The sequence below is a fragment of the Electrophorus electricus genome, chromosome 11 (genome assembly GCF_013358815.1).
Source record: "Electrophorus electricus isolate fEleEle1 chromosome 11, fEleEle1.pri, whole genome shotgun sequence".
In the NCBI taxonomy this organism is placed as follows: Eukaryota; Metazoa; Chordata; class Actinopteri; order Gymnotiformes; family Gymnotidae; genus Electrophorus; species Electrophorus electricus.
Genome location: NC_049545.1, coordinates 7,883,547 through 7,907,950, shown reverse-complemented (window position 1 = coordinate 7,907,950; position 24,404 = coordinate 7,883,547). Strand labels below are relative to the sequence as shown.

General features: G+C 40.8%; 1 protein-coding gene across 2 annotated transcripts; it reads right to left on the bottom strand.

Moving 5' to 3' along the window:
* Positions 1-311: 311 nt before the first annotated feature.
* arhgap22 (Rho GTPase activating protein 22) lies at positions 312-23,866 on the bottom strand. 2 transcript variants are annotated; one of them, XM_027010854.2, is made up of 11 exons: positions 23,764-23,866; positions 20,182-20,381; positions 18,043-18,130; positions 9,876-9,998; positions 8,059-8,266; positions 7,250-7,382; positions 6,999-7,072; positions 6,764-6,885; positions 5,308-6,199; positions 1,651-1,946; positions 312-383 (listed from the first exon to the last, which is right to left on the bottom strand). In XM_027010854.2, exons 1-10 carry the CDS (start codon positions 23,804-23,806, stop codon positions 1,724-1,726), a joined length of 2,106 nt encoding a protein of 701 aa, XP_026866655.1. In that variant the 5' UTR covers positions 23,807-23,866; the 3' UTR covers positions 312-383; positions 1,651-1,723. The 2 variants fall into 2 exon arrangements, with proteins under 2 accessions (XP_026866655.1, XP_026866728.1); XM_027010927.2 differs by lacking the exons at positions 312-383; positions 1,651-1,946; positions 5,308-6,199; ... (3 more) ...; positions 8,059-8,266; positions 9,876-9,998 and adding an exon at positions 13,412-13,819.
* Between the last annotated feature and the right edge of the window lie 538 nt (positions 23,867-24,404).

Genomic DNA, 24,404 nt, shown 5'->3' with positions numbered 1-24,404 from the left:
TGGTAATGGAGTGAATGCAGGTGTAAAGAAAACCTAACCACAGTTTTCACAATTTTTGGAAAATTTTGAAGATGTGAGCTCAACTGACCAAATTTTTTAAAAGCTAGATGACTTACAAGTGACATTGGGAAATAAAGTTTCTTTGATTATTGCAACTGGATAATTAAGCTTAATATATGCATGCTTATAACAATGAAGCCTAAGTTAAACATGCAAATCTTACACATGGCTCCTTTTGTTGCCCGTGTGGTTGGAGAAAAGTCCAAATGCCCTGAGAGCTTGTGTTCTGATGGTGCTGGGTTTATAATGCTCCACAGTCCACTCATGCATCTGCAGAGTGCCATGCCATCAAGGTGCACTGAATCTCAACAGTGTTGTAACCACTGAAAATAAAAAAGAATAAAAATTAAATGAAATCTGAGTAGTGCTTGTCAATAGATCACTTTTGTTAAAGTAATTTTAATGGGCAGTTTGTTTCAGTTGCAGATTATGTAAATTATATCCTGTTTGCATTTCTAATTGTAGTTCTCTTAGATTTTGGGAGTAAATGTGTAAAGTCCCCTTTACTGAATGTACTTTATAGTTGTTTCAGTGCTATAATGACATTTGACACTGACATTTTATCACACTGCTTCTTTTGAGAGCTTCTGTGTGATAACAGGCATGACTATACTTTTGTTTGCAGTTACATTTTATTTCCAGGGTCAATGATATGAAAGCAGAATGCATTTCAAAGACCTCTACTTTGGCACTTTCATGATGAGGAATTAACCACAAGAACAATTTAAAGCATCCACAATTCGATCACATAGTCATAGACTTTCTACTAAAATTCATGGACAAGTATATAACATCATTCATATTTATTTCCAACACTTATCAGACACTAAGTTTAATCAGTTTTTCTTTTCTTTTTTTTTTCTTTTTTAAGAAATGCCACCTGAGAAATATGTTATACAGTAAATTAATTACAATGCATAGTTGTTAACCATAGCAACCTCAGGTCTAAATTGTTTTTGATTTTTTGTTTTTTAAAAAAAAGGTAGCATACAAATTATTAGCTGCAGTTTTTGTTGATGATACCACTAATGATATTGCATTTTTTCATCATACTGCATCTTAACCTTAAGATAAAGGGATTTGCCAAGGGAGGTTTTTATCATAACAGTCATTAATTAAGCAATAAATCATTTGCCATGATCTTTTTATATGAGGGGGATGTTATGTGAAGGTTGGAGCCTGTTTGAGGTCACATATTTCAAATTGAAGATTTCAAAGACTGTGAAGAAGATTGTGTAGAAACTATGAAACGTAGAGTTGGGAGTTGACATGAGAGAACAAAAAATGCCTCTGTTGTGGTTAAGCATTATTTTCAATACCATGCATCAACGTAAAAGGCACTGTTATGGAAATAATCTGCCTTGTGAATAGCACTGAGAGTAGGGAACGGCAATCACATCATTGGCAAACAATCAGGGAGGTCATGCTTTGGTATCACTTGTGCATACTTGGAAGTGAGGCCATTGAGAATCTAGTGAACATAATAATTTAAACATATCAATAAACAGACTAAAGAATTAGGAGGAAAATAAATTTGCTACACAAGACAACAGGTGATCAAGTTGCTGTAACAAAACAGCACAGAATTACCTCAGAATACCCATGATACATGAGTAAAGAGATTTACAGTGCCCTCTAGAACACTGGCTTTGTTTGTTCAGTGTCACATTTTGCTTGTCCTTGCTCCCATACTCAGATCCCCTAAAGTGGAGAAGAACTCCTCCATCTCACTCTGCAAGAGACGGTTGCGCCTCTCAGCGTCCTCACGGGCCCGCTCTGAGTTGTGCAGTTTAATTTCCAACATTCTGTATTTCTTCTTCTCCTGGTCTAATTCCTCCTCTAGCCTGTCAACTTGCTCATGCAGGGATGCACTTGTCTCTTCCAGTCTGTCAGGACAGAACATGAGGTGAAGGGTCACACAATTATTCAAGCATGCATTAAAAAAAATTGTAATCACCACTGTGTCCTACAAATTCAATACCTTGCCCCTGCACTCACTTTATTAGGTAGTCTAGTCTTATATTTGCATTTTTCAAGTGTGCAGTTACATATTTCATTTGTTTCTATACACTATTTGTTAAACACCATACCTTTTCATCACTGGTCAATTTCTGAGCACAGCACCACTGTTAATCAGATAATATTTTGGTGTTTGACTGTTTCTAACACAGCCATCACAGCACTAAGTGTTAAGGGTGGTCTGACACTCAGGAAATATTCATCCAACAGTGGTTATGCTGTCTGAAACTGGTCATTTATAGATTTGGAGGACAATTAAACTCTTATTTACAACTTATGGGTTGTAGTCTCTACATATGTACAAGGTGTTTCAAAGTGTCTAATATTTCTAATAAAGTGGGTGATATGTGTAATGTGATGTACTGTGGTAGTTATAATGGTTTCCCAGGAACATGGGCTTAACTTTGCTTTGAAGAGTGCTGGGGACAAATTTGCGTTCCTTTTAAGAAACCAAGCCTTCCAGAATGCGTTTCACAAAAAATAAATTAAACAATAAAAATCAGCTTGTAGACGTTGAACAATACAAGATACACTATCAACGCTGTGGTTTAAAGTATATTTGTAGTACTGTTTTCTATTTATTTTTTGATTAAAAATAGTTTATTTAATTTCACGTTGTTCTGCGTTTCCAAATTGTGTGACAGGCTAAAATATAAGCACGAACGTTCTGATTCATTAGGAATATATTTCATTTTATTGATGAAAAAAGCATATTATTACTCAAATTATTACTGAAATGAAGTAAAGCCAGCTTATAAAGGAAATAGTAATATTTTCAGAGTACACATTCAAAGAGTGGGGACAAAATCAGCTATTTCTGGAAGTTGTGAGGCCATGTCACCTGTGCAAATTATGAACGTGCCCAGGAGCCATGTTATGGAGATACATGCTGTATAAGGATGCTGCTTTCCTGCTCTTGTCTCCCTGCCAGAAATTATTTTGAAAGGATGAATGGGAGTGTTTATTCAAGTGGGGCAGACAGTTTTCTTAGATGGGACAACACACTGAACAGCAAATCCAAACAGCTTGTAGAATCGCGTTCTTCATAAAAAGGAAAATGGCACTTTTCATATGTATGACTCAGTTAAAAGTCACACTTTGGTATGTAAATTGGCAGGGACAACATTTTTTTTACTCTAAAACATTTTATTGACCTTTTGCTTGACAAGTGTTAAAGAAATCAGTAAAGTAATCAGAAGGACTGCCAGTCTGGATCCCTTCCACAATAACCTGGATCTCCATATCTAACCCACATACCAAGGCAAGATAGACTGAAATAGACATTAAAGTAGGGAGACATTAACTAGGCCTCTACCTAGGAAAAATTGTGAGAGATCTTGGTCACAAAATATGTAATATTGACATCCAGCATTTATTTTTTCTATACAAATACCAATTATTCAATTAACCAGTATGAAGATATGATTTAATGATGTTAACATGAGTGAACAGTGAATATTTATTTTCTTTTCCCTTCTGTGAGGGCTTCTCCTGTGCACCCTTGATGGTGTTTCCTTCACAAACCAAGAATTTCAAAACCTGTTGAACTTCCACTTAAATTCTTCTAGGAAGCCATCAAGAACACAACAGCCCCTCCCTAGTACGTACTGCTGAGCTTGTGTTTCTCTGTTTTACCCAAAGTATGCATCCAAATGTGCTTGTGTTTGGATAGCATAAAGAGATACACTTGATTAATTTCTTGGCTGACCTCTCTCACTGTATCCAATTGCTGCTGGTACAGTCTTCCAGGACTGCATTAAATCAGATTACACATGATTCTTTTGTAACTGCTGCCCCTTGTGGCCCCTACCAGAATATCAACATATTATACAATCATGAAATCTTCCATGCAAAAGTTTGGGCACCCCTGGTCAAAAAATACTGTGTTACTGTTCACAGTAATGTTACTGTTAATGTTTACTGTGAACAGCTAAGCAAGTTGAAGATGAAATGATTTCCAAAAGGCATAAAGTTAAAGATGCAACACACCTTTCAACATTTTAAGCAATATCAGTGTATTATTTTGGTTTTGTACAATATTAGAGTGAAAAAAGAAAAGGGGTACCTTGCAAAAGTATCGGAACCCTAGGAAATTTGAATGCTCAGTTAACTTTGACCGAGGTCTCAGGCCTGTTAGGGTTATGGCTTGTTCACAATCATTGTTAGGAAAGGCCAGGTGATGCAAATTTCAAAGCTTTATAAATACCCAGACTCCTCTAACCTTGTCCCAAAAAACAGCAGCCATGGGTTCTTCTAAGCAGCTGCCTAGCACTCTGAAAATGAAAATGGTTGAGGCCCACAAAGCAGGAGAATGATATAAGAAGATAGCAACGCATTTTCAGGTTGCCATTTCCTCAGTTTTAAATGTAATTAAGAAATGGCTGTTAACAGGAACAGTGAAGGTCAAGATAAGGTCTGGAATACCAAGAAAAATTTCAGAGACAGCTGCTCGTAGGATTGATAGAAAGGCAAATCAGAACCCCCGCTTGACTGCAAAAGACCTCCTGGAAGATTTAGCAGACTCTGTAGTTGTGGTACAATGTTCTACATTTAGGAAACGAGTCCTGTGCACCAATGAGGTCAAAATAGGAATCAATCATGCTTTGGGGTTGTGTTGCAGCCAATGGCACGGGGAACATTTCACGGGTAGAAGTTGAAAAGAGGGTGGCTTCTACAACTGGATAATGATCCTAAATATACTTCAAAATCCACATTAGACTACCTCAAAAGGCTCAAGCTGAAGGTTTTACCATGGCCCTCACAGTCCCCGGATCTGAATATCATTGAAAATCTGTGGATAGGCCTCAAAAGAGTAGTGCATGCAAGATGGCCCAGGAATCTCACAGAACTGGAAGACTGTTGCAAGGAAGAATGGATGAAAATCCCTCAAACAAGAATTAAAAGACTCTTGGCTGGCTACACAAAGCATTTACAAGCTGATACTTGCCAAAGGGGGTGCTACTAGGTACTAACAATGCAGGTGTGCCTTTTTTCATTTTTTTCATTTTTGCTTCGGGGCCTTTTTCATTTTTTTATTTTTAACATGTACAATATCAAAATAAAAAATTGGTTTTGCTTAAAATACAAAAGGAATGTGTCATCTTTAACTTTATGCCTTTTGGAGATCATTTCTTCTTCAACTTGCTTAACCTTTCACAGTAACATATATTTTGACCAAGGTATATTGTATTTCCCCCTGCATAACCAGTGTGTGCTGTTCTCACTTACTTTCGTATTTGGGATTCATAAAGAATCTTCTGCTTCTTCAGTTCATCTTTCAGCTCTGTCACTAGGCTGCTAAGTGCATACGACTTGTCCTCAGCATCTTCTGCCACATGCCCACGACCCTCCACATTCCCGTTCTCACAGCACCCTGTGCTTCTTACGCATAGCTCCATCCCATCGCCGCTCTTTGTCATCTCCGGTGCCCTCCCTTCAACCCCGGCCTGGTCAGAGCCTGCCTCTGACCACTCAGCCCTGCTCGAGCTCAGCCTGGACTGGTCACTGCACACTGACTCGGACACTGATATCTCACAGGAGGATGTGGACCAGGGCGTGCTGGCCACGCTGGGCACACTCAGGCTGGACGAGGTCACGTTGTCATAGGTGGACAGGCGGTGCGAGAGTGGTGAGTCCTTGCCCACACGCTCCCCCGAAGACGTGCGCCGGTGGCTTCGCAGTGAGGAGAGTCCGTTCATCAGCCAGTTGCTGGTGGCAGGCAGGCTCGATACATCTACAGACGAACCACCAATCTTGGCCGGCTGAGCACGCACCACACTTCCTTTGAAGGTGCATTTCCAGGATGAGAGGGTCCTGGGCTGCTTGCTGGGGCTGACCGCTTGCATGCCTTTCCCCTGCGATGGCGGCCTGCCACTGGTGGGTCCACCTGCATTTGTATCCAGGGATGTGGCACTCCCGCATGTGGCATTGGCGATGCTGGAAGCAGGGCTGGAGGAGGGGCAGCGCTGGTTTGATTCCTCTGAGAGCCATCCCACCGTGCTGCGCTGACCACGGGGAGAAGCCTCTCCCTCTTCGCCAGACACACAGGACTCCACACCACCATAAAGCCTTTCATGCTCACTGATCAGCAGTGTCATGAGGTGCTGTACCTGTGACGTTCCTGGTAGGGGACACAAGATGCTAACACACTACTATCCAGGAGACAAAAGATGCCATCTCTCTACTATCCAGAGGACATAGGGTGCTAGCTCTCTACTATCCAGGGGACACAAGATGCTAGCTCTCTTCTATCCAGGGGAGACAAGGTGCTAGCTCTCTACTGTCCAGGAGACATAAGGTGCTAGCTCTCTATTATCCAGGGAGAACATGACAGAAGATTTTTGAGTTCAGTTGCTACATGTGGTCGCCCATGCAAGGTAAGATCTTATCCAGAATCAGGGCAGCTTGCAGGTGCACTCAGTATAATGTGCAGAACAATATGTACCACTGCCATGTTCTCTGCCATTAGTATCTCACAGCTAGTATTAGAGCTACTGCAGTACAGCCTCATAGCAATTCCACACTGCAGCATTACCTACATCTCCAAACTTGGCTGAGTTAGATGTCCTCTGATAATAATACCCTCTTGCTGTCTATTTATAAGGCTTCCACTATTTATTACAACCTTTAAATAAATATGTCTAGTCAGTTTTTAACAAATTGACCAACATATTGTTTACCTTACCCTCCATCATTGTGACAGGATCTTCGATTTTAGGTCTAAGGATATTTGGTCCAAACACTGTTGCAAGATTCTGAACACTCATCTTATTTTCATTTGAGTGGGACTGAACTTCATCCAAGAATCTAAAAAAAAGTAAAAATACTGCAAAGCTAAAAAGTTTTTGTGATGTTTAGATAAAGAGATACAGATTCCTACTCTCACTGTAAAGCTACTATCTATATATGTATTGACTTACCTGCAGATGTATTTCAGCAGGTTGTAATTGGCTTGAGGAAGAGTCTTCACTTGCTTAGCTAGCTCGCTGAGTCCCTTAAAAGGAATATGAAACAATGACAATTAGAACTGAAACTGAATTTCAAACAAACTAAATCAGAAATCAGTGCAGGTCTCCCCACAGTGTGTACATCCTAATATGTACATCAGTAAATTGATGGTGGAAGGTGGGCCAAACTAGTCTGACAGCAGCGCTCATGAACACTGTCTCACCACTTCCTCGTCCTTGAGCAGGAGCTGGGCACAGGTGAGGAAATCTTCATATTTGCTGAAGGGGATGACAGGCTCAGGCAGCTCCCTGAGGTAGAGCTTCAGGAGAGACGCCACCGTGTGGATATCAGTGTTACTGCAAAACACAACTCCAAGGTTAGTACAAAACCAGGTCAGTGAGTTCTTTTTCCATGTGGTTCTCAGCCTTGACTTGTTAACACTGTCTGCATATCAAATCTTTTCTATATTCAGTCTATTCTATTATTGTGCATGTTTCTGTAGCTATGAAATCTGATGGTACTGTTGTTAAGTTATTGGGAGGGGGGTGCTTCTAGGATGTGGTTATTTCTGGTTACTCACTGGCAATAACAATGATCAAGATGAAATTAAAAGAACTCTGATCCTTTTCCTAGGGAGAAAATTCACCTTGCTGGGAGGCAAGAGACACTTACGCTATAGAGATAAATATTGCCTGTCTGTCTCTCTCCCACACTATAAGGTTTCTCTATGTTGTAACATGTAACTAATTTGTTCTTGCACTGTTAATAAACCTATTTGTGTATTCTTAAACCCACGCATCCTAATTCCTCCTTATGAGTGTTGCATAACACAGTGCCAAATTGCTATATGATAATTAAACAGTGTTTAACAGTGTTAATGTTTAAGTATAAAATAATTTAGATGTTGATTCTATCATAAATCAGAATTACAATTTGGTCCCTTATAGTACTCCATTCATAAAGGTTTTACAGATTTTTCCTTTAGAGATGACTGTGTGATCAATGTGTGATAATAACCAATGGATATCCTACTTGTCAAACAGAGGTTTGTCACCACAGTCAAAAGCGTCCTGGAGTTCTTTGACTAAGTTTGCCTGTCCTGGCATGCGAAAGAGCCCCTCCTCTTTCAGCCCCTGCTCCCGTATGAAGTCCACGCACTGCTCCACCAACAGAGGGGCCAGCCGGGGCCCAAACTTCCTCTCATATAGCACTGTGTCCTCTAGATGTTGACCGAAGATCCCTATGACAAAACATACATGCAATCTAAGTCATAACTCAAATATGCACAAACATGGCATGACCTACTGAAAATCAGCAGCTTGACACATGCCTTCAGAAATATGGGAAGGAGTCTTGAGCAGAATGCTAAGCTTTATTCTGACTTCTTCTGCCTGTGCATTTCCTGTGAACACGGTGCACAGCTCTGTGTGCAGGAAGTACTGCCAACCCAGGACGCATGAACAGGCAAGAACCACAGAGCAGCATAGTGCTAACTTCAGGCATGAGATACATTACAGATCCAAGCAGGGTGTCCCAAGCTGGCAGACATCTATGTCACACACAGACCTACAGCAGTCTACAGACACATCCTGATGAATGTTGTGGACGTGCCATTAATCAACAAAGGAGCATTTGTTCTGCCTCCTTCCACAGGAGCTGTAATCCAAGCTGGGAGACTGTGGTGTTTTGTGAGAGACAATGAGATTCGTGCACCCAGACAAACAGGTATACTCTTGTCTGTGATTGGTCCAGCCCATGTAAATAAAAACAAGCTGTAGGGTATCAAGCTGTAGTCATGGTACATCTGTCAGCCACATATATAGTCTCTAAATGTGAGAACTTTTTTTGGGATAACATGAAGTGTGTTGTGATCTGAATGGGTTATAAAAACAACAAGGCTCTAATGCAGAAAATGACTGAGATCCTCAAACTCTTATCTTACAGCAAAGAAGACATGGTAATGTCAAGTATCCAAGCTTTGTGAGTGTTCCAGTAAGAAAAGTGAGCTAAACAATAGCATATCATAATAGGCTTGCTCTTCTCTACGGCTTTGATCACAAGAGCTAAGGCAGAGAGTTACAGGTGCTGCTGTTGTTTTTAGCATGAATCTCAACATGGATACACATTTCACACATTTGTTTCCTATGTGCAAGCCTGTTAAGTGGCAAAAGTGGATGGCAATGTAAGCTCTTGGCTACACTCATCTAATTAGTAATGCTATTTCAGATTTGCCTCTGGGTTGTACAGAAAGTAGAAAATACCTCTGTGTTAATAACAACACTGCTGTAACACAATACCAGGTGATACAGGCATTTTGGCAGCAGGCTCTATGACTTAGGGTTTTATTTTAGTGCACTTGTGCACCAGTAAAGGTATTTGTATCTGTGAAGCAGAAGATGATTTCATTGTAAGCACCAGATTTACATTTACAGCATTTAGCTAACACTTTTATCCAAAACGACTTACAATTATGACTGAGTACAACTTGAGCAATTGAGGGTTAAGGGCCTTGCTCAGGGGCCCAGCAGTGGCATCTTGGCAGTGGAGGGGCCTGAACCAGCAACCTTCCGATTACAAGTCACGTACCTTAACCACTGAGCTACCACTGCCTGACCAGATCTGGCTATCACTCAGCAGAGTGGCATCTGACTATTAGCATCTCCATTAATATGGTGGAAAAGAACAGAGAGGTTGGAGTATGAAGATGTTAAGGTGTGCTGTGCGTGTCCTGGTGCATGAGATGTGCTGGTGTATTTATGATGAATATATGCATGTGGTGGTGGGTATGATGTAGATATCTGTGTGGTGGTGTGTGTGATGTAAATGTGTGGCTCTCTTGAATGTGCTACCTCCTCCAAAAGGAGCCCAAATGACGCGCCGGATGGCTTTGACCCAATCCTCCATGTCATTCTGAGAGTTTGCCATAAGCAGGAAGGCCTCATGACTCAGAGCTGATCTGTCCTTCTCTCCACCTAAAGAGAGACAGGGAGACAGGGGGACTGACAGAATCAGGCAGTGGGAGAGTTGCATGAGTTATACAGGCAAGTCCACAGGAACATAATATATTCTAATTTAAGTGAGCGATTAATAATTGATCAAAAATAATGACCTTCTAACAGTATGACATCGATGACACTTCAGATGGAAGGTGAAAACCATGAATTAATAATTAGTATAAATTCCCTTTATATATCAAATAGATACATTTTTCTTCATTAATCCTTTTAAGATTCATTAAACTTTAATAATAAAGATCATGTCAATCATTATTAATCTTATTTATTTCACACCCAGAAAGCTGATTCACTCAGTGCTATGTCCAGACAAATGAATCCTGAGGCAACATCAATGAGAAATGAATTAAATTTACATTTTAATAAACATACACTTTAAAATAAATATCATGCAAAACAAAGCAGAAAAGAATAATAGCATTTGAACATATGGCTGTTCATAACAGTCTTAAATGTGTTCTGTGAAGTAAGGATGAGTAGGTGTTTTTATTCAGATGCTATCATCAAAATATGAATGATGAACTACATGATAAAAGTGCCATTATAATTACCTATACACAGCTATTACACTAATCCTGAATTATTCTTGAAAATTACTCCTTCTATCATTAGAAATCCCTGTGTGCAGCTGTACCCAGAATATGCAAAAATGGCTTAGGTGCGATTGTGCAGTTTGGTTACTAACCACTAGATAGCAGTCTTGTAAAAGGATTTCAAGTGACAAAAAGGATTACAAATTAAGAATGACAACACCTAATTACACAAAATGAACATCAGACAAAATTATTGTGTATTTACGTGTATAAAAAATAAGATTCATGAAAACACCAAAACCAGCCTCATATCCAGTGATGTATTACTGTGGTTACAAATGGAAAAGCAACCGAATTTTCAAAGATTTTAATAACAGAAGATTCTAAGATTACTGTATAGCTTCAACAAATATTTGCTTTCCTGTCCTCAGATTTTCAGTCTAAGAAGGCATAGTAACATTTCACTTTTTATTTAATCTCATTCTTCTTGCTCAATTTATTATAATATACTTATTTTTGGAAAACTTAATTTCTCATTAAACCCGCATCTCAAGAAAGTGTCGTTTTATTGAACATTCACTGTTTCAAGTTTCAAGTTTCAAGTTTAGTTTATTTGTCACATACATAGTCATACACAGTATAACTCGCAGTGAAATGGTTGAGTGCTCTGTCCAAACTGAGGAAAAAGAAAACAGGGGTGCATAGTGAAATATATATTCTATATATATACAAAAATATATTAACAGTGTATGTACAATATATGTATATTATGTTTATATACACAATGTACAATGTATATATGGATATTTATCCACTGTACATTCAGGCCAGAGTTTCTGGGAGAATTACACCTATAAGTGCCTGTCTATAGGCTCAGAGGCACTGAAGAATCTGGTTATTGTCAGCTGCTGTGGGCCTGTGTAAGATAACACACCCACAGCTCTCTGGGGAGACAGCAGCATGGCCTGCCCTGCCCTCCGGGGGGAGTAGGAGAGGAAGGTACAGGAACACAGGAGTGCACAATCCTCCTCGCTTTTATGATGCAACTAATCAGGAGCTTGAGTTTACACAGAGGAGTTGCCTCATAAAGGCTGCATGCATGTCCTCAGTAAAGGGCACACAGAGCAGCGCACTTCTACTGCACACAAAGTAGTGGACTCCTACTGCATGTGTGCTGTCTCTGTCTGTTCTCTGTAAAAAAAAAAAAAAAAAAAAAGGTACACTGAGTAAAAAAAAGTACACTGTCTCTGCCTCGTTATTGGGAATCCGTGTGCAGCCAAGCTCTGAGCGTTACCATTCTCCACCCAAGCCACAGGGCAGCCCTTCTGGGAAACAACCGCTCGGTATTTGCCCTGCAGAGCAGCACAGAGGTCCTGGCTGTTCATAGGGACATGTTCTCCCATGGGCACAGCTCAGCCCTGGGCCAAACCAGCTCCCCATAGCAGTTTCCCAGCAGACATGCATGAATTGTGTGCTCATGGTGGACAATGCTTTTTGTATGACAGCTAGCATTTTCCCTACTGATGGGAGGTCATGGCTGTGGACTGTTTATAAGGAGGAGGCCCAAGCTGTGATGTGCATTTTTAACATTCCATGGGTGGTAAGCACTAAACAATGTCAGGACTCTTTGCTCATCTTTTAATATATGATGGGTTGCTGGGTACAAAACAGATCTGTATTTGGAAGTCTGTTCTCTGGATTGGAACCAAATATTTACATTGTGCTCTTGGGAATGTTCAATTGTTTCATCTCATGATAACAATGTATGAGACAAGAGCCTTTGTATTGTAAATAGGGTTAATATTTAAAAATTCCAGATGAGTAACTGCAGTGTACAAGATGTAGAGAAAATGAGAAAATTGAAGTGAAGTACACAAGGTTTTCAGGAAAACATTATATTTCAGACAGAGGTCCTTCATCTGTTGCGAAAGCAAAATTAATAAATTAAAATTCAAAGGCATTAAACTGGTAAGCAGTGGCAGTGGCAAAATCCTTCAATTCACAAATGTATTCTAAGACTGTGAAGAAAAACTACAAAAAAGAGTGGAGTGGGAGGAGATGCAGCCCTTTGGGCCTGAGGCCTGAAGATGAAAAGTACTGTCTTAGTCACAGCTCACCACAGACACATGTGCATGGAAGAGGTTGAGCACTGCCTTTCGTGTGTACACTCAAGACACCCTACAGACAAAACATGTGAATGGAGATCACACCTGACATTTGAGGAGCAAGTGATTTTAATTTCTTGAAGTCTTCAACAACCTCTTATGGGCATCAATGAAACAAAGCTCCCAGAAATGGATCAAAGCTCAGAGCTATATGTAGATGCAGTGCATGCATGACCTTAGGAATGGGCTCTAGTATTTTAAACACAAAGTTGATCCCTTGATCTACTGAACAGTAACTACTATGCTCAGAGTACTGGAGTTAAAATGTACTCTTTCTGGGGGACTACAAATGTTTGGATCAAGAGAAATTGTATAGATTCCAAATATCCTTTCACTGTAATACAGTAACAGACATTCACCCTTCATGTCTTTTTTTTGTCTCAGTGGGTTTCTGTTGGAGGTCCCCCCTGGAGCAGGCAGATGGAAGCTGCTCTGTGCTGAAGAGTCCTCTTTTCCCTCCCTCTTTCTCTCTCTGCCTCTCTCTCTCATTCTTAGACTCTACTGCTTCCATGCATATTATATCATCTGGCTTTCCCTGTCTCTACAGGCATCTGACTACCATCAAGCCTCCCTGTGTGGCACAGGGCCCTCTCTTTCCTTCTCCCCTTCTTCCCGTCTCCCCCCCCCTCTCCCTCTTTCACTCCTTCCATCTCTTTTTCACTTTCTACCCACACACTCAACCCCCCACATCTATTAGCATCACCAACATTTCCATTTTGAAGAAGGAACACATCATTCATTTTCTATCGTGTCACTTATGACATCTGGTATTGAGGAATACATACACAGTGCAGATTCTTTGGTTCAGAAAGGGTTCCATTGGATAAACAATCGGTTTAAAGCCATCAGTAAAACCATAAAAAAACAATTGAAAGCTTACATAAGCAATTCTAGAAAGTGTGAAAACAGCACACTTCTGCTCTGTCTCATGTTCATAGTGCTAGAGGTGGGCCTGTTTATGAGGTCCCCCCTTGGCTGTGTGGTCATCCGATATCCAGACGATAACAAGTGCCAACTCAGCAGTGCTGCAGTCCTGCGTCGAGACGCTTGGGTTACCTCAGGGAGCAATGCCCTCGCAGCTCTGAGGACAGGCAGAAAGGGGTTGTCGGAACAGATGTAACTTTATCTCCTACAGTTCCACCTCCATTGCAGTGGCTTCAGGCTCTACTTTTTTTAAAACCAGAAATCAGTGATGTTACTGGGTGCACCATGAACTTCCTGACATTAGTTTACAGCAGAACTGTGTTGACAGGCCACATTGTTTAAGTAAGACTCAGACCAGGACAATGTATTCAAGCATTCTAGCAGCATGGGTACTGCCTGAGTATTGTAGAGCATGATTCAAACACTGCTCCAAAAAGGGACAGATCACGAAATAGCAACTTTTCTCAGTATCAGTCCACACTTCATATGCTCATAATCATTCCACACAGATTCCATTTGAAGTCCAATAGTCTAGTATGATAGCTACATGAATGTCTGGTATGGGCATGCAAGGGTTAAAGTGGCAGTGCCAGATCAGAGAGCAGCAGTAATGCAGTGAACACCTTTCACTACACTTTATGTCAAATTACAGGGGCACATTCATGCAAGACTCTCGGACCAGCACTTATGCTCCTTCCCGCACATACCAAAAACACATGTAAAATGGCTTGCAATTGGAGCTGCCACTTCCTGGATCCTATTCATGGATTTGTCAGCCTTTATCACCTAGAAGCCTTTTTTTCCCCCAAACCAAGTGATTCCCAGCAGGAAAGACCAGCTACCCATACACTCCTGTAAATCTCCAATAGGTGCTGTAGGTGACAATGGAAAATCCTGCCTCCTGCATCTCCTCTGTTTTGAGTCATGGTGTAGGAGAGAGGACGGAGTGAGTGAGAAACTTACAAAGAAAGTGTGGTGCTTACCCTTGGGCTGAGCAGCGGGGTTCTCTTGCAGCCGGCAACAGCCAAGCCCCATGTCGGCACACAGCAGCCGCACAGGGCTTGGCTACTCAAATGCCATGTCAGTTCCACCCATGGCCCTCCCAGAAGGTGAATCCTTTACACAGGTATGTGCCAGGGGCACTCGATTGCGGCAGAGGAAGAGTGAGTGAGAGAGAGAGAGCGAGAGAGAGAGAGAGAGAGAGAGAGAGAGAGAGAGAGAGAGAGAGAGAGAGAGAGAGAGAGAGAGTGCCAAAAGACCCCAAAGTAGCATTATAGCCAGAAACCCGAAAAACAAGTCCTTCATTTGCTTCATTCATTCATTCAAAAAAAAAAAGTTTTGTTTTTTTTTTCTTTTCCTTTTCTTCTCGCCTGCCCTCCCTTGCTCAGGCAGACACACACATGCACAACTCCTCCAGACTGGGAGGAAAGCTCCGGCTTGCCCTCGCTTACCCTCATGAGACACGCCACCACCAAGCTCATCTTTTCCAAACACTGCAAACATCCCCCAAACACAAACAGACCCAGCTAATCAATCTGTGTGTTTCTATGGTAGAGAAGTAATGTGTCTTCACATGGGGGTATGTTAACATTTCTGCAACCCTTATGCTGATATTTCTTCATGTTGCCTGGAACTTTTTTCCCCTTATTAAACCCAACTGCTTATTAATTAAGCTCATCCCTCTTTGAAGACATTTCTGGAGACCACACGGTGAGTGTGTGTTACACAGATGCTTCTATTAAACAGTCCTTAATGGGGGACTTGGGGGTGCTGTCATCTGAGCTCCCAATGTACAGTAAAACATTCTTTACAGACCAAACATGAACCTTCTCCAAATGACTGTTACCGACAAGCACAAGCTCAGCTCAGACCTCTGCTCTGCAGACTCACTCCAGTCACTGCTCCTGCCTTTGTGTCAAGAACAGGCTTAAATAGATCCATTGTTCAAGTGTTTGATATCTAGAGGATGCCGAGGGAAAAGAGTTGGACATTTAAATATGAAGTGGTAGTGCAACAGAAGAAAATGGCTTTCCAGCTTTCCCTACTCTGACTTGATTTTATAACACAACCTGCAGAAAAGAACCACAAGCACAACTGACTGCATGGGGTAGCCAAACTACAATACACAATTTCAATTCCACTAATTCAACCCCTTGGCATGGGTGATACAGGTGTTACATAAAATACAACAGTATGTAAGAGCATTCTAATCCTAGTGCTGTTCCTCATGGACTGGAGTACACCTACATGAAATGAAAAGGAATGTAATACTCATTATCAACCACCAGTCCCAGCATTTGATTCTCCGGACACATATTTGCTGACTTTCTCTGTGCCATTTACTGTAACCAGGGAGGGGAGCAGAGATGAGGGACACGAGGGATCATTTGGCCTTAGACAATCCAGGATGAAAGACCACCAAGAAGCACATGTGCCTTTGTGTGTTAACAGCAAGTTACTGCACATCGTAATTTTCAGAAAAAACATCCCAAAATAGAGACAAAATCTAAGGAAAATTTAAGCCATTTTGAGAGATATTCCCACTCAGTACAATCCCCTCCTAAAGACCTAAAGACTTTCTGTGTTTGCCTGCACTGACAGTCCTGAAATTGCTGTCAGTTCAACATCACAGCAACTATGTTCATCACAGCAAGTAGAGCAGAGCAAAACACAGGCATGTCGGAATACAGAATGTTCTTATTGACAACCAAGTCAAGTACTTTATAATAGAATGCATGAATATTTCATAATATATAAGTCAGAATGAATTGAATTTGGTTAATATGATTATTAATTTAAAAGACATTATCCTATCATTGGCTTTCATCGGCTTCAGCCATTCAGCTCTTTGGCACACTTTGGCACTGATATGTGTTTGTTGTCATATTGATTTGTACTCAGGCTCATACTGAATGAAATCATAGGAGAGTGGTAAAAATGAAATCCACTCTATCTGCCACTGCTCAGAAACCTAGTCGCTGAGCTCTAAATGTAGTCATGTGCAAGCTGCAACAACAGGAGCAGATTTAGGCATGTACACTGATAGATATAGCACCAGTTCGTGATATTTACTTGGTGTAAATGAAAGAGCTCCCCCATCATCTAGTTATGAGAATTAGGGTAGTGCTTTACATCAGTGCACACATTGCTAGGCACAAACATAAAATATCCCAATAAATAGGCAAAACACTGCACGTTTTGACACACTGTGGCAGGATTCGATGGGACTGCATGCTACTTAATGTACTGTGAATGGTTCAGTACTGACAAAATGACATGGTAATGACAGTATACATACTAGTTATATACAGTAAGCTATGTGTATGTGTGTAAACAGTTATGCATCAATTGTTGTCACTGCAAAAATAAATAAAAAAATAAATAAATATTAGCTTAATCAGAATATTGCTATTTATCAGTAGAGTGATCTTTCTTGAGACTTCCTTAATACTGACTGGAAATTACATTTTGACAAGAAGACATTTACAGAACTGATACTGGCTTTTAGAAATATCATACTTACAGTGTTAGATAGTTATGAAACTAAGACAAGCACACTGACAACTAAAGCACATAAATCAGCATAGAAATTCATAATAGGTCACTTATAGAGAGAGACAAACATCTAAGTTAATTGCACTAGGTTTCAACATTGAGACATTCCTAAAATAGCAAATCGATCACTTTCCATAAATGACCACATAACCCATAACAGATTCATTCATCAAATGCATCAAATATCTCCTTTATACATCAGTATATGTGAAGCAGAGGATACAAGCCATACAATAGTTCCGAGGGGAAAAAAATCAGCATTTGTTTCAGCTGAAATGGTCACATGGGAAAACACTACTGTGTACTTGGAAATGACACTGAAGTGTTTACTTTGGAGGCACTTATCTTTTTCTGACCTGGTGAATTAACAGTGTACCAAAACAGCTGATAATACAGCATTTGTGCAGCGAAAATCAGCAACCTAAAACCAAATGTCTTGCACAGCATACATTACATATGGTATATTGCATACTGCATTGTATAGTTTAATTAATTAAATAATTGAAATATGTATAAGGGTATGTTTGACTGTATGAGTGGATAACTGTCAATGTTATAAGAAAGAAGCTTCAGAAGCTTCAACAATCTCAAATGCCCTTCAAACAGATTTCTGGCTCTGGGTGCCCTCTAGTGGATAACAGCAGATAATGGAAACAATCCATTATCATATACAATACACAAGCCCCTCTAAGCATACTGCATGTCTGTGAACTTACTCTCCTTGCTTCTACATAAGGTGAGCAGGTGAGCTGGAGGGGGAGCAGGGATATGTTACTTAAGCAGCCAGATGTAGGGAGTTTCCTACACTGCTTCACTCTCACTCACCTGGAACTATCTCGAAAAGATGACGTCCAGGTTCATCTGGATTGGTCATCAGCTCGTTAACTTGACAGCCATGTAATGGGATGGAGCCCTGGAAGACAGCAGGAACACAGGACACACAGGACAGGGTCAAGGACAATGTGGACCAATCTCCACTGACATGTAACTCCCTTCTTCACATGTTTTATCTTTTCAATTATTTGTGGAATTAATAGTTATTCACTGGGGAGTGTTGCAGATTAGTTCTCTGTCAAGACATTGTAAATGGAAAATGGATTTTCGGTGGTAATTACTAAATGAGCTGTCCTTCAGGCATAAGGGACTGATAAAACAGTGTGTGAGCGGACCTCACGGCGTTATATGCAAGACTCTATTTTACACTCTAATCAGCATTGCTGAGGAATGCACAGTTAGACTAAGCCACTCTCACATTATAAATTATGCACCTCTAGCTCCGAACTCATCCTCGGAATTGAAATCTTTACACAGCAGCACCAGCAGCCATTGACCAGTGCTGCAGAATTTGCTTACTAAACCAAACTGCATATCTGCATGTAAGCACTGATAAGGATAAAATACCAATTTATCAGCAGAGAATGGAGATGCTTACAGGGAGTTGGGGCACAGAAGCAACACTGTGCATTTCAAGGTCCCAGGGGACAGCAGTGAGCAATTGGGTATGGATAACACAGACCTGTCACTGAAACAGAGATACACTGTCTCATACCTTGGCCTGGTGGTAGTCCACTAAATGTTAAAGGCCGGCTGCTTTGCATCAGCTAAACACTGTTGCTGAGTGGGATGGGAGCTTTCTAGCAGATCCACTCATCAGGCCAAGAGCGTGTGGCACAGCATGACAACGCACTCAAACTGGAGGTTTTCCAAAGGCATTTTGACTGAGCGATCACAGCAATATCCTGATTGAGGTAGCATTCAGTATGCTGGGATATGTAAACCCATGTGACCTGGCAACAACCTCACCTCGTAGAATTTAAAAGCACGCTGGAGTAAGTCATGCCCCCAACATCCAGATTTATAAAAGACATTTTGACTGAGTGAGGCAGTAACATCCTGCATAAGAAACTTTTAGTGTGCTGGAATATATAAACTCAAATTCAAATTCAAGTTTATATGTATAGCACTTTTTAGAACAGTTATTTCATAAAACAGCTTTACCAAAATCATCTATACAGAGAATCCAGGTCCCAAATGAACAAACCAGAAGAGGAACTCATCTTGTTCTGGTTAACACCGGAAGGTATTTTCATACCACATAATGAATAAAATTGCTTTTTGCTGTTAATTTCAGCTTGCTACAAATTTACAGGAGTCTTTTTTTTAAGATTTAAGAAATAACTAACACATATTTGTCAGAAGTATTGAGATTATTTAATCCTACCAATATTTTATTGAGGTACTGAGATTATTTACACCCATCAATTAGGAGTTCTACACAGAGTCTGAATAGGGAACATCAAAACAGTGTAGCATGGGAGCTGATGGAAGTGGGCTGTTCGCTAATGTTTCCATGACACTCAGGCACAGGCCGAAATCTTATCAGGACACGTGATCTGGGAACAGCCTCACTTTTGAAATGTAACTTGAATTTAAAAGTAAAGAAAAATTGGGAAAACAATGCAATAAGAAACATTTGTCTTTTCACAAGAGATACACTCTTTTCATGAATAATCTGTACATATTCTGTACAGTGTGATGAGAGAAGAGCTGTAGAAACAGTCATCCCTGAGTCAAAGGCAAGAGTGGTGAGAGACAATATATTGATTTTCCAGGCTAAAAATAACGAGCAGACATATAGGTAAAGTAAGAAGACAACAACCTTCCTGAAGCAGCATATCAAAATACATATCCACATTATTCTAGCAGACAAAGAATATTTGTTTTTGAGAAATGTGACTAGCTATTTAAAATTGCTGCCTGTGGCATCTTATAAAGACTGAATGCAATTTTTATGTACTTTAATTTTTTCTTATTAAATTATATATTTTAGTAATACACCTCAAATCTAATTCTTTATACAATCTGTGACAAACATAATTATAAACATTTGCTGCTTGAAACCTGACTGTATTCAATCAGTAAAACTACACAAATGAAGGAAGGCTAAAGGCTTTCATGAAGTACCTGTGGTTTGGTTTCCTCTTCATCTTTGTAGAAATAGAGATGGTCAGTGCGAAGCACGAACCAGCGTAGCTGCCAGTTCTTCATGATGCTGCGCTGCTTCTTCAGCCAGCCAGCCTTCAGTGCCCTCTCTTGGAGGCCTGGGGAAGATGGCCGACTCGAGCTCCGTGTCAGTTCTCCCATCACCATGCTCTTAGACCTGGCTGTAGACACAGATAGACAGGCAGACACACACACACACACACACACACACACACACACACACACACACACACACACACACCCATGGATATATTAACACAAAATAAATAAATTGAAAACTCTTGACTGTATTACTAAACTTCAACAAACAACAGACTCTCCAGAGTCCATCAAATGTTGCCATATGTGTTTCTACAGAATTTCAATGGTTTGTAAGTGGCATGCAACTTAAATTTAATAAATTAAGATTGATATATTCAGCAAAGCAGGTATATTTCTGTCCAGTAGGAAAAAAATGTTTATCAAAAGTGTCGAGCAAATCAAAAAACCATTATAAAGTCAAAACTCAATTATCGAGGCAGCCCTCTGGATCAGGAAACGCCAGTAAAAGTTCCAGACACCTACAAACGTGGACAGTGCAGTTTACTGTTCAAGATGTAGAGGTAGTAACAATTGTGGTGTAGGACACGTTTCAAGAGAAATAGGATGTTTCAGATCCTTCAATAGTTGGGCAAGAATCAGCAAAGCAATTTGTTTGCACAGCTCACAGGGGACTGCTGTCTGTTTCTCTGGAAACCTCTATATATAATATAGATATTTTTTTAAATGCACATTTGATATGTAATAGGAACAGAAGTAGAATTCATGTGAGATTTCAGAGGGGCAAAATCAATCCCTTCTTTCCATCTATTCCATCTCCTTCTCCTTAGTAGGAGGCTAAGGACATCAACATGTGAGAGTGCTATCAGGTTCCCTTCTCTTCCGGCATTTCTCTCCAGTGTGTTCTGGCACACTGATCCTCATCTGGGCTGTGTTCTTCTTCTCTTACATCTCTCTTAATCGCAAAGTCACAATTGCTTCTTGTGGTTTCTGGCTATAATGGCCATCCTATTCCCTGAGTCCATTTGTCTCAAGGAGCACAGCAGCCACTGCCAGAATCTCATTAAATCACTGTGGGTAATGGAAGCCTCATCAATGTTAGTGTGGACCTCTCAGCCAACAGGGAACAAGGGAGTGGGGGTGCACCTAGGATCACTCTCTCCTTAAAACATCAAGCTCCAGGGACAGACCCACTGCTGTCTCCCCTCATTAGTACTAAAAGCTAAGGCCAAAACCCACCAGCTGGTCAGCCAGCTTAAAGATTGATGTACAAGGAACTGGATGCATCATCACCCATTCTTCCATTTATCTGCATGTCTGCTCATTACCCTGTGCTCTAAAAATAAGGCAAGACTACATAGGCCTATGCATATTTCATTGATACTTATTTTAGGAGCTCAATTTTGTATCTGACCTCAAACTATCTTTTTTTGTGCCACACTGTCCTATAGTGATATAAAAATTTTAAGTATTAATTTAACAATTAATCTCTGTGATCAGATGCCAAAAATAACTAAAGGTTTTTGCCAGAGGAAGCGTTATCCAAGAATTCAAAAAAACCAAAAAACTTTACAATAAGGCTTATTATTATTTCATGATGCACTTTTGTAAGTCGCTGGATAAGAGCATCTGCTAAATGCCATAAATGCTAATTTCATGACGATATCTACTTTCCAAAAGTCATGGCATCCTGCTATTCCATATTTGCTCAGGAGCATAATGAGCTCTCCATTCAGTCCAGGTCCACACCAGCACTGCTGCAGGACAGGTTAAGGTTGAACAAATTACTTGCCTCCTTATTCCAGTCAGGTAGTGGACATGCTGGGAAATGCATGTGAATCATTGACTTTCCAGCAGGGCACTTGAAGACAGAAGACACTCATGGCAGTTCACTTTCATGGCTGGCAATAAATTTAATCTCAGGCATGTACATAAATGTCTATCTGCCCTCTTAAGGCAGTGGATAGTTCATATCATGATCTGCAGTAGTCACAGGGGAGAATATAGGTGAGTGTTCCTGGATGGTGCTCCTGGACTGCCAAATGCATCAGCCCCCATGTCTGCCTTTGTAATTGCACTGACCCACATTACAGTAATCAATCAAGAAGTCTTTGCAACATACCAGTGCAGTATAAATGACATTATACAGCATTAGTACATCTGTTGTAAAAATAAATGACAAAAATTAACAACCATGTACAATGTGAATTTGCTCTCTCTTTAAAAAAAACTGTTACCCCTTCACATATCATCAGATTACTGAATCACAAATCCTGTTATTACAATCATTACTGGCAGATAGAGTTTATGCCTCATTAGCAGTGTGTCAAATCAAACTGCGTGTCACAACATGTATTTAATTCTGAAAAAAAAAAAACTGAAACATGCTAAACATATGCACACATTCAGTCAGGAGTGAAGAAAAATCTGTATTAGAGGGTGGCCAGGGTTCATCAGAAATTATACTTCATTTGAGAACAAATGACCGATGGTGTGGGCTTTCTGCTCAGCATGGTAAAATGTGCTCATGGAACCCATTGGCAGGTGAAGGCAGAACACTCATCAGAGGTGACATGCTCCATGTGCAGTGTTACAGAGGCGAGACAGAAAAACCATGGATGTCAGCTCCCTTGCCTCTGTGTTATACACCCTAACAGGCAGAGGATCAATCCACAAATGGTTTTTCATGGCTCAATAGCATTAGTGCTGAAACAGCCCAGCACCATGCCTGGAACCTGCACTGGAAGGGGAAACACCCAGATTGGGACCACGCTCTCCATTTCCAACTGGATTCAGCTGTTCTCTGTGCATAAGCCTCCAAGAGATTATTGCACTAGCAGCAATTAGCAGTTTCTCCTGCCCTATTGAAGCCAACTTTGAAATTCAGATCTTATTATTTCTTTGGTGTGTATGTCGTCAGTGATTGACTCGTGAAACTAGGACAGAAGTGAAAACCAGAATAAGCAATGTAGACCCTTACACAAAGTTGGGTTCAATGAGCAGGAACATAATGAGCATACTTAATGATGTCACCTACAAAGAGCAATAGTCGTGCAATGCTGTCTCCATAAATGTTGAACATTTATGGAGACAGCATTGCACGACTATTGCTCTTTGTCATGAATAGTGTATATGCATTATAAAAAATAAAGTACCCTTAAGTCATAACTGGTCATGATTAAGCCATCATTGATCATAGAGATATTGAATCTCCACTTTCTCAACAAAGCAAAAGAACTACATGACACATAGCCAGGAAACATATTAATCTTAATCAAGTTATTACAGGTTACTAAGCAACAGAGCAGTACTGTCCAACCTACGGAACACAGGAACAATGTATCCAGCACATCTTCCTGGTTTAGGAGGCGCAAGATAAAAGCGGCCCTGTCAGCAGAGCAGTGGGGGAGATGGTGCAGAGTACAGATGCAGGCAGGCAGAGCAGGATGTAAGAGAGTGGATGGAACGCGGCAGAGAGAGGCAAAGCACAGCGGCAGCACTTACCTCTCCTCGTCTGTCTGATCTTGGGACTCAGCATAGTGCTCATGGCTGGACCATGCGCTCACCCATCCACATGTTGGGATCCTCACTAGACTCTCCTCCACAGCCTCGCCCTGTTGCACCTCATCCACCAGCTCTGGCCAGTACCCCTCCCTCCCTCCCTCTCCCTCCCTCTCCCTCCCTCCCTCCCTCCCTCTCTCCCTCTCCCTTTCCCTTGCTCTCTCTCTCCCTCTCCCTCTCTCTCATTTGCTCATGTCCCACTGGCCCACTGCTCTGAGCTGCATGTTTCCTGAGCCCCGCCCCTGCTTATTATACAGAGGCAGCTGGAGGAGAGGGACTTCTTGCACGTGCTCAGATCCATCCTTACCAACGATGCATTATTTATCCCACCACCCAGATGAATTCTTCGCTGGCCCAGCCATTAAAGGCCTGGATGATTACTGTCAATAATTCAGTGAAGCAGAAACAGAAGGGTCTCTGCCATTTTCATTTTTCCACCTTTCTCTTAATTGGCCTATGTTGTCTATGTTCACTGGTGTGTGTCGTTGTGTGTATTCATCAATTCAACTTCCCTGTTTCTCATACTATTTCCTTATTCTTCTTGTAACTTAACAAGAGTCACCATATTAGTCACCATGTCCAAG

What these genes read in the sequence shown, in the direction of transcription:
- arhgap22 (XM_027010854.2), bottom strand. Translation starts at nt 23,806, where the DNA reads ATGAGCACTATGCTGAGTCCCAAGATCAGACAGACGAGGAGAG. An exon ending in GATCAGACAGACGAGGAGAG is followed by an intron (nt 20,382 to 23,763) that starts GTAAGTGCTGCC and finishes CTGTGTCTACAG; the next exon opens with CCAGGTCTAAGAGCATGGTG. An exon ending in TATGAATCCCAAATACGAAA is followed by an intron (nt 1,947 to 5,307) that starts GTAAGTGAGAAC and finishes CTGTCCTGACAG; the next exon opens with ACTGGAAGAGACAAGTGCAT.